The sequence below is a fragment of the Enhydra lutris genome, unplaced genomic scaffold (assembly GCF_002288905.1).
Source record: "Enhydra lutris kenyoni isolate GAN:26980312 unplaced genomic scaffold, ASM228890v2 scaffoldscaffold4, whole genome shotgun sequence".
NCBI lineage: Eukaryota > Metazoa > Chordata > Mammalia > Carnivora > Mustelidae > Enhydra > Enhydra lutris.
The window spans coordinates 18015253-18030101 of NW_019154088.1; the positions used below are offsets into that span (position 1 = coordinate 18015253).

Here is a 14849-nt window from a genome sequence, read left to right on the forward strand (position 1 = left end):
TTAACATTGCAATAGGATCTAGTACATGTTAACTGCTGTTTCACATCAGGTTCCCTAGAAACAGATCCTGAGATAAGGATTCATGTGCAAATGATTCATTTGTGAAGTATTTCCAGAAGAAACTGGCAAGGGAGGGAAAAAGCCACACAGGGTGTGACTGCAGACAAAGTCCCATCCTCTGTCTGATCTCAAGGAGTGCTTAAGAGTACAAACTAACCTCAGAGCTTGCTCAACTTGAGGCAGGGGCACTGCTCTTCTATAATCTTGCATGCATCAGACTTTGGCTCCTGTAACTCAAGGGCACTGCTTGAAGAAAACAACAGATGCAAGCACTTACGAGCAATGCACAGAGAAGCTGGAGATGAGCATAGAAGACAGTGGAGATCTAGGCAGAACCCCAACAGTATCCTCTGCAACCATCAGCTCCAAGGGAGGACTCCAAGCTCCCTGGGATTATCTCAGATCTGAGCCCAGTTGATCACTCCAATTTTTCAAAATCTGAAAAGTAGAAAGCCAGTCTCCATAGCCTGAGTACACTGTACAAAGACCACCACCCCAGCCATTGTAATTGGCCAATGATGGAACTCCGCAAAATTAGACACATCAAGCTCCTCTGGAAGATTGTTCTTTCAGAGGTTGTTACTGCTCAGTTTGAAAATTAAATAAACATCATGCTAGGCTCAAGGTACACAGATGTGTTCAAGAGATGACCCCTGTCCTAGAGGAGCTCACAGCAATGGGTAATCTTAAAAAACCAAAAATCTTGCCTGATTTCCTACCAAATCCTAAAGAACGCTTCATACTCAAATGATAAGAATTTCTCCCTTAAACTTTATAGATCAGCAACAATACATCTCAAAGCATTATACCATGCTGAATTACAAAGAGTTGCTGCTTCATAAGGACTCAATGGAAAGCTAAATGAAACCACGAGAAAGTAACACTAACACTGCTTCTAACAATAATGATAATGATAGCATGTGTGGAAGGCATATAATCAACAAATTTCTGAATATGTAAGTGCCTGGGCTAATACCATGGCCTCCAAGTAGAGGCCCCAATATCTATCAGTGTCCAGGTATCACCAAAAGATTTAACTGGTAATTTAAGGGACATTAAAAGATATGCTAGGGCCATTACTTCAAATCCATTATGTAATTATACATATTTTAAACATACTTTGTATGAGAGGATACTTGAAAGGAATAAGATTTATTATCAAATGTTCCTTGGGGAATTAGTCATATCATATTAATGGCAGATCTAATACACAGAGCCATAAGACTTGAGAGAGTCCAGATATGCAACAGCACAGCTCAAAGCCACACACCACATTAGCTTACAAAGATTCACCACCTCTTAGAAACTTGCTCTAGACTACAGAATTATTTAGGGTCAAGACCAAACTCATCCTCAAAGTCCCTCTGAGCACAAAATCCATGCTTTTAAACACCATACTACAGTGGCAACAATTAAAAACCTGCTAACACTGGAAATGAACTACATGGTTCTAGGCATCTTTATGGCTTATCCATGTCACACAGGAATCACACTTTCAGAAGCTCTGTCTTTACCACTAGAATTTCAAAGTATGATCATTTTACTTCATTAGGCATTTAATGCTATTTTCTAAAACAAGCAAATACAGAAAAACTGTATGTATTCATTATGTTATTAGTGATCAGTCCACATTTTAGTTCTGGAAAGAAACTAATTACTTCAATCCTACCAATTACTGTCTAGATTATACCTAGTCCCTCTTGATATCTTTATCATTTCTTGAAATTTCCCATCCCATGTGATTAATTCATTTTATGATATTCCCTTTAAAAATTATATTCTTCATAGTATCCAAATGATTCAAAATCATCAGCAAATGTGATTGACTGCCAGAATGAAGTATATTTTAAGTTTACTTTGTTATGTTATTATTAGCAGAAAAGGGACAAAGAATAAGAAACAATGGAATAAAGGTTTGAAATTTACTTTTGCTAACTTTTATTATTTTTATATATACATAATTTATATATATAATTATTAATTATTATTAGTGTATAAAGACATGTTTTAAAGAATTTCAAATTCAAGAATCATTCTCATAAATATTTATCAATTTAAAAGTAATGAAAATCTGTGTTATGGTGGATAATCCATTCTAAATTCAACTATCAAGTAAATGCAAGATTCTTATCACTATCACTTGATACAGTAATCTGTCAAAGTCTCTTATCAATATTTCCCAGAAATTTACTAATTAAATAAGTTAATACTTATGAGATGTTGTCTATATACAAGACATAGCATAAGTGCCAATTTTAAGTAGTAGTAGATCTAAAAATGAAGTGATAGTTATGTGTCTGTGTTCCACAAAACAAACTTCATAGGGATTGGAAGTTGAATGAGTAGCACAAGCAAGAAAGGAAGATAAAATTGACTTACGTTGTAACTGTTAACAAATTGAAAGGGAAAAGTAACATGTACTTAATTAAAAGAGAAAACCACCAAATGTCAAGACTTGTTTTGTGGTCCCAGAAATCTTAAAAATAACCCAAAGAATTTATTTCTTACTTGCTGTCGATGAGCACCTCAGATAGCCGATTATTCACTTGGTTATCACTCTTATGGCGAAACTGAAAGTCAAAATGTTTGTGAAAAAACATATTTAATCATACTTTGTCAGCACAAATAGGAGCACTAAAAATACTTTGAGATCATCTGTTTGGACAATATCACCATCAATCCAAAATTAACAAAGTTTATGCTTACCTGGAACCCAGCTCCATGTGTTCTAAATCTGAATCAATACCCTTCTCACAAACCTTGGGGGTAACCAATGGAACAAGTCTAGCCACATGCTCTTCTAATTCCCACACATTTTTAAATGCTTCTAAGATGACAATATGCTCTTTACTCTGCCACACAGCTCCAGAGAAAACTATACATTTTGAGATCTTCAACAAGGAAAGGAGACTTCCATTTCTCTCACATATGTGCTCAATACTTCATTGAAACACAGTCATTCTTTTTCATGGATTTCTTTGAAACCACTAAGTTACTTGTAATAACATATATTTTTATTCTCCAGAAATTCTAATTGTTAACAGTAATCTTATGAAACACTGGGTACTTAAAACAAAACTCAAATTGCAATACCGAACCACATTTGGTACAGATTTGTTTTTTTATGCCCAAGTGATACCATTTCTTATTGTACATTCCCGTAATGTAAACATCATATACTGCTTAGAAGAATCCAAGTATTATGAGCACTCTATTAAACTCATAAATTAACAGCCATCCAGATAAGACTACCATCAAAATTAGTGCGTTTTCATTTAAAAAATTCAAAATGTTATATTAATATCACAATATGTAAAATGTTTCAACCAGTCCTTCTCTTATTCAATTTCCTTCCCAAACCTATCCCAGTCTCTCTACTATGCTATGCCTAGTGTATGCAATTACCCTGACGGCCAAGTATAAGTCAGTGGATATTATCAGGAAAAATACAATCCTTGGCATTTTCTAACATGAAAACATTTATAATATCAGTAGAGAACTAAATTAACTCAGCCCATCCTTGGCATGCAAACTTCTCCTTCCCAATAGAACAACAGAAACATTATTTTGTCTGTGTTTGTTCCTCTATATCCACACTCCATCTTCTCCACTCTGTCTTGTTATGGGAAGCTAACCTATAAGGTCTTTACCCTCTGGCTCCTGGTTTGATTTAGCCAATAGGTTGTTCTGGCAGAAGATGAGAGTAGCCAGAGGAGAGTGAAATGGGGTATTTCCCTGCCCCCTGGCTTCCTTCAAGCGGAGTTAGCTTGAAGGCAGCACCAGTTGTCATGAGCAGAAGTCAGATACAGGTAATTGCTTCCTCCCATTGCCCCTTCAGACAGAAAAGTAGTATTGCCCTCCATGTTGCTAAACTATGTGCTTTTCTTTGACAACTTTTCTTTTGCCCTTTTGTAAATAGTACCTTTGTTATTAATCTTTCTCCAACCTTACTCATTTCAGGGTGACATCTCTTTCCTGCCAAGACCCTGACTGATAAATATATCTGGTTATTGAACCCATACATATTATCAGAAAAAAAAAAAAGCATATTCAAGAATTAACCACAGTTGGGACGCCTGGGTGGCTCAGTTGGTTGGACGACTGCCTTCAGCTCAGGTCATGATCCCCGGGTCCCGGGATCGAGTCCCACATCGGGCTCCCAGCTCCATGGGGAGTCTGCTTCTCCCTCTGACCTTCTCCTCGCTCATGCTCTCTCTCACTGTCTCTCTCTCAAATAAATAAATAAAATCTTAAAAAAAAAAAAAAAAGAATTAACCACAGTAGAGACAAAAGGAGATTTAGTACTTAGTTGCATCTCTATCTAACCTGGAAATAACCCCCAAAATTGACTAGCTGGGAATCACAGAAAAGGACCAACTAGTTCATCCCCTGAAAGCTGAGCTGCCTATTCTCTGGGCCTCAAAATAAGCCACTCTCACTTCAGTTCAGATTTTGCCAAGAAGTCTTGGTATTGGAACAGAATCTGGTAGGACTAGAAATGGTTGTCTCATGCCCAGGCTGACTCTTCTTGACAATTTCTACTCTAAAAACAGATATGAAAGCATAGAGAGGAACAGCAGAGGAACTCCCTCCTTAGAAGGGAGCATTGATTGTATACCCATTATGAGACAAGCTTGTGCAAAGTGCTTTACACACAGCATCTCATTTTGTCCCTCCAAGAGTTCTGGTGTCATTAGCCACAAGATACAGACAAGGAAGGATTCAGAGATGTGGTTTTACTCATATAATAGTGTTAGAACATAGCAGGATAAGGTGTCTTTCTTCCAAGTCCATGTTCTTTCTACTCTACCATTTTGCTCTACCATTAAGTGTGACTATATCGAATAAGACATTTAAAGCCAATATATAGAAACTCAAGCATCTAAATAAATACTATTTCCCTGAAAGATTAGATATTGTGGAAAAGACACACATTTACTCCAAAGTTGTCCTTATGAAAATCGTTATTAAAATTGTATCTCCTAGAACTACTCAGAGCATTCTTTGGAATGTCATCTTATTTTTTGAAGATGGAGCTATTTACCCTTAGAAAAGACATGAAGGGATATCTTATCCTTGGAAATATGCAAAAGCTTCTCTTAGAAAGCAGGTAAGATAAATATGTGTTTAGGGGCTGAGAAATGGCATTTGTTTCCAAAGCTGGGTGAACACAAAATTACAAGATTGGCTTTCTTCTGTACCTTGTACACTGATCATGAAGGCAATTCTGTATGAAGAGTTCCAATGTACTTTGAACAATGGCAACCTCACAGGAATGAATAAATTCCAAAATTACCACTTGTAAGTGACATGATTCATTAGTATAAACAGGTCCTATGTGTTAAAAATCCTGCCTCAAAGGTTATAGTCACAATATGAACCATGAAATACATGAGGCACTTCATTAAAAATGAAGAGAGTCATATCTTATCTGTCCTACAGAAACACGGTATACAAAGACAAATACATTATACACGTGGATAATTTTCAAATGAGTCACATCAAATTGTTGATTTATCAAAAAATTATACATAAAACAACTATGAGGAAGGATCATACGAACCAACTTGATAAGTACAAATCTCCCTATCTCACTTTCCCATATTCAACCCTCTCAGGAGGGCAGGGTTCCCACAATCTCCATGAAGCCTTCCCTAATTCTCCTTCACACACTCCACCTCCACTACCAACTAGCCTTTGAATGGCATCTTCTTCCCACAAAGAATGAAGGTGCTTTGTTTTTTTATTATGACTCATAAATTTTTTACATCACATTATTATTATTCATGTCCATGTCTCATCTTCTCTTGCTGGATTTTAAGCTTATTTTTTAACTTCAGATTCTGTGTATGTTTTATTTTTGCATCTCCCATATAGCTTAGCACAGAGGGGTCTGCATAAAGGCCAGTGTTCCAAAGCCAAACCAATTCAGAAAGACTATAAGTTAAAACCCAGAACCACTACTGTTCTACAAAGCCAGTAATAAAGATAAGAAGGATTCACAAAAATACTCAGTCTAAAAGAAGAAAAATGGAACAAAGAACCAATGAGGCATAAAGAAAGCAGGAATAAGATGATAGATTTAAACCTAATCATAATGATATTCACATTAAATGTAAATGGGTTAAACATTCAGAATTGCCTGGGTGGCTCAGTCATTAAGCATCTGCCTTCAGCTCAACCCATGATCTCAGAGTCCTGGGATGGAGCCCCACATCTCCCTGCTCCATGGGGAGCCTGCTTCTCTCTCTCCCACTCCCCCTGCTTGTGTCCCCTCTCTTGCTGTCTCTCTGTCAAATAAATAAAATTTTTTAAAAAAGATTTTCAGACTGTATAAAAAATCATTACCTAGTTATATGCCATCTACAAGACACCCACTTTAAAGACATAGATAAGTTAAAAATAGACAATAGGAAATATAGGTATGAGTTCACAGGAGAAGCCTAGGCTAGGAATATAAATACATAAGTCATTGGAATACAGACAGTTACTGAGGCTAGGGCACCCAGGGTGAGATATAAACTTTCTACATTTAGAATATTTGATTTGTACAAGACCATGTTTTAAATCTTTGTGTTTTAATGACCTCCCTTGGCTTATGCAGACTTCAGAATTCTCTATTGTTTTAGACTTCACTTGTTTACATTAATTGCCTGACTTCTGAAGTGATTTGATTTTCAACTCATGCTATAATGAGCATAGGATGTGAGAGTACCTAACATTTACCAATTCCTAAAGCTTAGAGAAAGACATATGATATAGGATAAATAATACTTCACTGGGTAGAAGCAAGTTTGTGTTCTAATTCTGGTCTTACCATTAATTGATTGTATAATCATTAGCAAATCACTAGTTCTTTAGAGTCCTTGGTTTCTTCATCTGTAAAATGAGGGAGTAAGTCTAATTATTCAAGCCCTCTTGCTTTTAACATAAACAGGCTCTGGTTCTATGAAATCTGTATTAGTCACTAAAGAAATAGCAAAAGAGTTTTATTTAATACTGATCAAAAGAGCTCCATTCAAAAATTCCAAATGGATCCCAATTTTTTATCTTTGAGAGGTCACAATTGAAATTGAGACCTCAAAAATGCTCAAAAGCAAATACTCACATAGTCATCTGTGGCATCTTTGACAGCTGTCATAGTTATCACCAGGACCAAAGGCACAATGGTGGTAAACCAGGTCAAGGAGGAGATTTCTGGAATCAGCTAAAACAAACATTTCAAATAGTTTAGGGCTTTTAAGTTAGGAAATATATCTTCCAAATTTTGTCATAAGACTCACAGAAAGTAATGGGATTATATTGTTATTTATACAAATGCAGAATAACTTCCCAGGACATATGTCACTTGTCTTTTCTCTGCTTCTCATCTCAACTTTTAACAATTTTACTAACTTCTTACTAATTCTAAAAGAGAGTTTCTTTGAGTATATATTTTATACCAAAGATTGTACCAAGTACTTTCCATATTTTATGTCATTTGACCCTCAGAAAGTTCATTGAGTTAGATTCTGTACCAGATCTCTTTTGCACACACCCAAAGGATTTGTATTCCATGTAAATAGCACCCCCAGTGCACAACACAGAATACATTGTGAATAGTGCCCTAGAGTCGGGAAATGCTGCAGCCCTAGATATCATTTTCCCATTTTGTAAATAAGTACCTGAGAGGTCACCCTGCTAGGTCAAGAACACACACTGCTAAAATTTGAAACTTAGATCTATTTGACTCCAAAACCACCTGCATGAGACATAATGAAAGTTGACAGGACTCTCTTAGAAAGGTGGTTTTCAAATGGGCTTTGATACGGAGCTGCTTCAGAGCCATCAGGTAGGAAAGAGTGGGGTGGATGTGGTCAGTACGTGGAGATCAGGCACCATCAAAAACAGCTCTAAACTAAATCAATCTTATACAATAGCTTCCATAAAATTTAAAAAAAAAAAAAAACTTGAAAGCCTCTGAGGTACCAATAAAAACATTGGCCTCAGTGACAGAAAAGCTGGATTCTAGTCCTAGTTCTATCATTGACTCGTGGTAAAAGTTTCACACATTACTTATCCTTTTTGGGTCTCATTTCTTAATAAACAGAAGAAAGGAGCCTGCACCAAACCACCCCAAAGTCTCCTTCCAGATATAAAATTCTGTGAACAAGAGCCTTTGACTATACATAAGAAAGCCATTAAAGAAATGAGCTCAAAATTCTAGAATGATGTAGAGTTATATAAAGAAACAAAAATTCATAAGGGGAAGAAGGAAAAAGATCTTGGATTCCAAAGTCTTTTCAATAAATTGTAAGGTATACATCAACTGTGTGGAGGTTTTGTTGTTGTTGTTTGGTTTTGTTGTGCCTGTTTAGCATCCATTTCTTCTCGAGTATACCTTGGGAAATTATCTCACCCCTTCTACTGTCAGTACATACAATGTTAGCAGACTCGTTCCACTCTGGCTCCACACTTTGGCCTGTGATCTAGGTCAAGACAACTACTGTTACAAATTCTTGAGCCACCATGATTAATGAATAGGGATGAAACTCAGCATGGTCCAGTGAGAGCTAATCACAAGACTTGCTGGAACAACCAATTAAAAAAAAAAAAAAGACTCATTCTCTTTTTTTTTAATCCCTCTATCTCTCTCTCTTTAATGTTGGAGATGAAGCAGGAGAATAAAGGTCTAAAGCTTTCAGGGGCCACCAGGTAGATTGGGCCTGCCCAAGTAAGGCCAACATGGAGGAAAGAGAAGTCACATCCTATCGAAACAGTTTGCCCATTAATCCAGTCATATATGAAATGATATAATCCTAAATATATTTCCTTTTTGCTTTAACAAATTTAGGTTTCTGCCACTTACAACCAAAAGCTTCTTAATACAAATATTTATTAATCTGGACTGTTCACATCTAATCCATCTTTTTAACCTTCTAAAATTAACACAGCACCCTGCGCATTTTGAATGTACCATTTTGGTCTGATTTTTTTACTATAAAATAAATATTAGGTAAATAAACAGCTCTCATGAACTGTTTATGTATATTCATTGATTTATGCATTTTATTCCCTAAAATATCAGTAAAAGCTGAAATTTCATTTAAGCTCATATTTTAGTCAGATGGGAGAAAAAAGAAAGTTTATCAACTACCAATTAACCACCAAAAACTGTAAAAAATGGTCACTCTACAGTGAAGAGAGAGCATACATCATTTGTTATATATAGAAAAGATGTTATTGTTCTTAGAAACAAATGAAATTTGCCCATTTAGGTTCCACTAACTACCACTCAGCTAGACTACCTCAACTCTGGCAACACCCACACTGTTGATGTGAGAAGGAGATAAAGAAAAGAGGGAGGCTATGGACAGTAATTATTAGGCTCTGGTTTGGTTCAGATAAAGTGCATAGCTGCATTCTAAAATGACCTCAATGTTTAAAATGATGAATGTACTAGTTTTTACCCCTTACTAGCCCTCCCACATTTGTGAAAAGAAACAGCAAAAATAACAGTCAAAATCTGATAAGAATGGTTTTATCTAATCAAGAACACCCAGCTGAGTGAATTAGCATACTTTTTCAAATTATATAAATACTTTTAACAAACAGATGATGAAGAGGAACAATCTAAACATTACCTGTAATATCAGAAGGAAAAGGAAATAGGCATTTGCCACTCTTTGGAACTGTTCAAATAAATTAATTGGCAAGAAGGTAAGAATGTTGTATTTGGATGTGTGGATACGATTATCCTGAAAAAGAAATACCATCATGTTAGATTGGGGCAAGGTATTGCTCATTATCAGAACAGCTCTAAAACTTACAAGGCTAAACATGATTTTTGCCCGAACAAGACAGATAAATCAATTATGTAGAAAATGTTAAGTTCTCTTGGCTCAAGGTCTTCATTTTTCCCAAAGATGACACTCTCCTGATATAGGTGAAATTACTGGCCAGTGCCATAAAATCATCCATGACTTAAAAATGTATCAAGTACAATACCTGTATGCAGACACTGAGTTTATGCTGTGACTGAGGTTGGAAGAAACTTCAGGGATTATCTGGTCCACCTTCCTACCCTTTAGATAACTTTGACAAGGAGATCCTAGGCTTGTCTTTGAAAGTCTTCTGTGATGGAAAACTGACCACCTCACAAACCAGCCTATTTCTATTTCAGATTTGGAATTGCTAGAAAGGTCTATTATGAGAAACCCAAATCTGCTTCCCTGTAACTTTTTACCATGTGCCAATTTCCATCCCCGTGGTCACCTACACCAAGTCTAAGCCCTTCATATGTTGGAAATCTTCAAATATTTGAAGACCATTCACAGGACTTCCCAAAATCTCTATTCTGATCCAGGCATTCTCAAACCCCTCAGCCACTCCATGACTTATTTAACAGAAATCTCTTCCTGATCAGTTTCTTTTAGATTTATCCCAACCTCTCTGTATCTCTCTTAAAACATGCTGCACAGAACCATACACATATTGCAGATCTGAGTCAGCCAGCCCACATACAGTAGAGACTTCGATGTTCTATGTTCTGGACTATTGTATTAACATACCTTAAAATTTCATCGCATTTTGGCAATTGTATCTCACTGTTTATTCACAGAATTTGGGTGAACTAAAAATCTCTAGATCATCTCTTCATAAATCACTATGAAATCAGGTTTCCCCTTCCTAAATACTTATAGGTTGCTTTTTTAAAATACTGATGTACAAGGTCTTTCATATATTTCTACTGTACCAACCTATTGAAAACAATTTTTGAATATACCATCTTAAATTATTCAATATTTTCTGCCATCAAAAAATTTCAAACATGTGCCTTTTATATATTCTTCCAAAGCTGTAGACTAATACATTACAAAGGATATGACTAAAGACCAAAAAAAATTTTTTTTAATTAAAAAAATAGCTTTCTATGCTGCTGGTACTCTTGGAGAGAAGGAAGGAGGAAAAGAACAAGGAGAAAGGAGTACATCCACACAGCATCTTTAGTGCTGAACATGGTGAACATTTCTTTTTTTTTTTTTAAGATTTTATTTATTTATTTGACAGACAGAGATCACAAGTAAGCAGAGAGGCAGGCAGAAAGAGGAGGAAGCAGTCTCCCCGCTGAGCAAAGAGCCCAATGCGGGGCTTGATCCCAGGACCCTAGGATCATGACCTGAGCCAAGGCAGAGCCTTTAACCCACTGAGCCACCCAGGTGCCCCCATGGTGAACATTTCTAAAACCACCGGACTTTCTGCAAGAAGTGTGGTAAGTACCAACCCCACAAAGTGACACAGTATAGGAAAGGCAGATTCTCTTTATGTCCCAGGAAACAATGTTATGACAGGAAGCAGAGTAGATATGATGGGCAGACTAAGCTGATTTTCCAGCAAAAGCCTAAAACTACAAAGACTGTGCTGAGGCTTGAATATGCTGACCCCAACTACACATCGAATGGAATCTAAGGTGGCTATGAAGAGATGCAAGCAGGGGCCCCCATGGGGCTCAGTCAGTGGAGCATCTGGCTCTTAATTTCAGCTCAGGTCATGATCTCAGGGTTATGAGACTGAGCCCCGTGTGGGGCTCCATACTGGGCATAGAGCCTGCTTAAGATTTTCTCTCCCTCTTTACCCCTCCCCACTATCCCCATGGGCATGAGCATTTTGAACTGGTAGGAGATGTTCATTGGCAAACTACTAGAGACCTCTGCAGAGATTAACATCTTTTCAGTTGTTTATACAAAATATGTTCAGTTGAATTTAACCATTTATAAATGCACCTAACTATACTCCCACGAGACTTAACTCCATCTTATCTACAAAGATAGCAAAATCTGGGGTGATAAGTCTCTCTGAAATTCTGAATCAATATGCCCAGAGATTTTCCACCCACTCATATTTTAAAACTGAGGTTAGTCGGTGTGACTTAGTTTAAGTGAAACTACGCTTCCAGCAATCATTGTTACTGTTATTAAAGAAAATGAGCACCTACTAAAATAGCCTTTTTTTTTTTTTTTTTAAGAGACAGAGAAAGCATGAGCAATGGTGGTCAGGGATTGGGGAAAGTATAGAGGAAGAGGGAGAAGAAGAATCTCCAGTAGACTCCATGCCCAGCACAGAGCCTGACATAGGGCTCCGTCTCACAAGCCCGTGATCATGACCTGAGCCAAAATCAAGGGTCAGTCACTTAACTGACTGAGCCGCCCAAGTGCCCCTTAAATAGCTATTTTAAACATTTACCAGAAATCATTGTGTCTAGCTCTGTGCAACAAGCTGTGGCACAGTAAGAGAGGTGTCAAGAAAAATTTCCCAGCTTAGCTGGTCTGATACATAGTAATGTATTTAAAACTGTTCTATAAGCTGATGAGGAGGAGTATTTTGCAGTGAGCTATCTACTCAAGGTCTGGGCTAAAAGGAAGGCTGTGAGAACTGTCAATGATGAAACATATTTCTGATGAAGGGATTGGAGAAAATAGTAGGGAGGAGAAAAGCTAAGGAGAAAAAGCAGTTAACTAAAAAAAAAAATCACATATTCCTGTTTTATATTTTCTTCTAAGTTGAAACTAAAATGAGGTTAAGCCTGTATCTTGCAAAAGGACAGATGGAACATCTGCTGGGAAGCTCAAAACCATGACTGGAATCATAAAGAAACTCTCCTACAAAACTGAATCCCACATAGGTGAAAAGACAATTGAGCAGGACAAAGTGATAATAGTCACAGGTCTGTGACGATTTTCTCCTATTTAACTTAACATATAACAATGATTGTGATGTTCTGGCTCTGTTGTGACTTGATCACAGATGATGCAAACCCTCATAGCTATGCCTGGGAACAAAGAACGAGGGCTCCCCCTCCTGGAGTGCCATTTACCTGTCTTTTTTAATTGAAAGGAAAAAGCGTTTCTATTTCCACGGCCTTATCCAAGGATGTGAGTATAGGTAAGACCTTAAATATTCTGTCATTTCACTGAACCACCTATTGGCTTACAGTCAAATTTTAGTACAGTTCATTCCATAATACAGCACAGAAGATCTTCACCTCTATCCCTTCAGCATGACTTTTCCACCATGAACCACTAGAAACACCCCTATTCAAAAGAATTGAGGAAGAGGAGAAGGAGAAGGAGAACAAGGAGAAAGGAGTACATCTGGAGAATCCATACAGCACCTTTAGTGCTAAAGGAAATCAGGCTGGAAGTCATGGCTTTCATTTGTTAGCCAGGTGGACCTGTTAACCGGTCCCACAATGTGGTAGATTAACCATGAGGCCATAGGCCATTCTGGAGCAGGGGAACCTCCCATGCAGTGTGAAAGGGGTCTACCCCTAGAGGAGCATCAGAGAATACAGGTTCCCTAGAGGAAGCTTACTTCCAAGAGGAAGAGGGCAGAGCTGAGCTGCTGAGGACTAGACATCCCTCCAAGACTGACCCATCAAAACAAATAACTTCATTACAAAGTTAAGTAAAGGGGTGGTAAGAGAAGTGTCACCCCAGTAGAGATCCCTCCATCAGGAAGACAACATCAGGATGAGAAGAAAGCATTGCTCATCTAAAATATATTCATACAAAGGTACCAAGGTAGGCAGAAGATGGCTCACTTGGGAGTTTACAAAAGGGGCCATGAGGCTGTACAAGAGGTCAGCACAGACTGAGGCTAGATAGAGTAGTTCCTTGGAATCCACTAAGAATTTTGGACTTTATCATAAAGACTAAAAACCTAAGTGAAGAGGGAATTACTGAAACGTTATAAGCAAAGAAGCAACTTGTTGAGATTCTAACTTCAGAAGATTACCCTAGCTACAGGGTGGAGAACAAGTTGGAAATGACACAAAACAGATGAGAGAAGACCAATGAGAAGGTTTTTTAATTAGTCCAGGTGACAGATGATGGGTGGCTTGGAACGGGCGGTGACAGAAAGGTTGACAATGAATAATAATAATAATAATAATAATGGCAACTGATATTTATCAAGCTCTTCCCATGTGTACTATTCTAAGAGATTTACAGTTCATAGCTCTTTTTATCCTCATAATATCCTTATGAAATAGGTACTATTACCTTATTCCTCATAGAAGAGGAATCCCAGATTTAGAGAGATTAAGTAATTTCAGCAAGGTTATACAGCCGGTAAGTGGTGGTACCATGATCTGAACCCAGGTACTCTGCTTCCAGAGCCCACTCTTTTCAGCAGTGTTCTTTGCCAATTCAGAGCCAGGCAATTCTCTCTTCTGTTTTCAGATCAATCAGCCCCTGCTCTCTCCTCCACTCTGAATTTTTGGCCTGCTGCCGTTTTCTTACCAAGGAAAATAATACCATGTATCTACATTTTCCTCTTGAGTCAACCCCCTCTGTAGGATCTCTGCTTATCTATTGCCTGCGGTATGATTACAGTTTTCCTGTGTTATCTTTCAATACCCCTCCAAGAGTGACTCTCCTGGTCCTTGACAAAGTTCAACACATAGTTGAATAGTGTTGTACAGATAACTCCTCCTTTAGTTTAGCTTTCCAACAGAAGCAGCAGTGGCCAAAGTCCTTTACGTTTTAACATTAAGTATTTATTACAGGAAAAGAATAAAGTAAAAATGAGAAGTTCTTCAAAGGTGGAACATCAAACAAGATATTAGCAAAATGAGAGGCAGATATAGTACAGATAACTCCTCCTTTAGTTTAGCTTTCCAACAGAAGCAGCAGTGGCCAAAGTCCTTTACGTTTTAACATTAAGTATTTATTACAGGAAAAGAATAAAGTAAAAATGAGAAGTTCTTCAAAGGTGGAACATCAAACAAGATATTAGCAAAATGAGAGGCA

General features: G+C 37.4%; 1 protein-coding gene across 1 annotated transcript in view; it reads right to left on the reverse strand.

Moving 5' to 3' along the window:
• LOC111161323 (ATPase phospholipid transporting 8B4 (putative)) overlaps window positions 1-14849 on the reverse strand; it is a 230823-nt gene that overhangs the window by 167615 nt on the left and 48359 nt on the right. Inside the window, exons 3-5 of the mRNA XM_022524918.1 lie at window positions 9684-9797; window positions 7169-7267; window positions 2569-2630 (exon numbers count right to left, since the gene is read on the reverse strand). Coding sequence (XP_022380626.1) covers window positions 2569-2630; window positions 7169-7267; window positions 9684-9797 — 275 coding nt within the window. The remainder of the gene's footprint in view (window positions 1-2568; window positions 2631-7168; window positions 7268-9683; window positions 9798-14849) is intronic.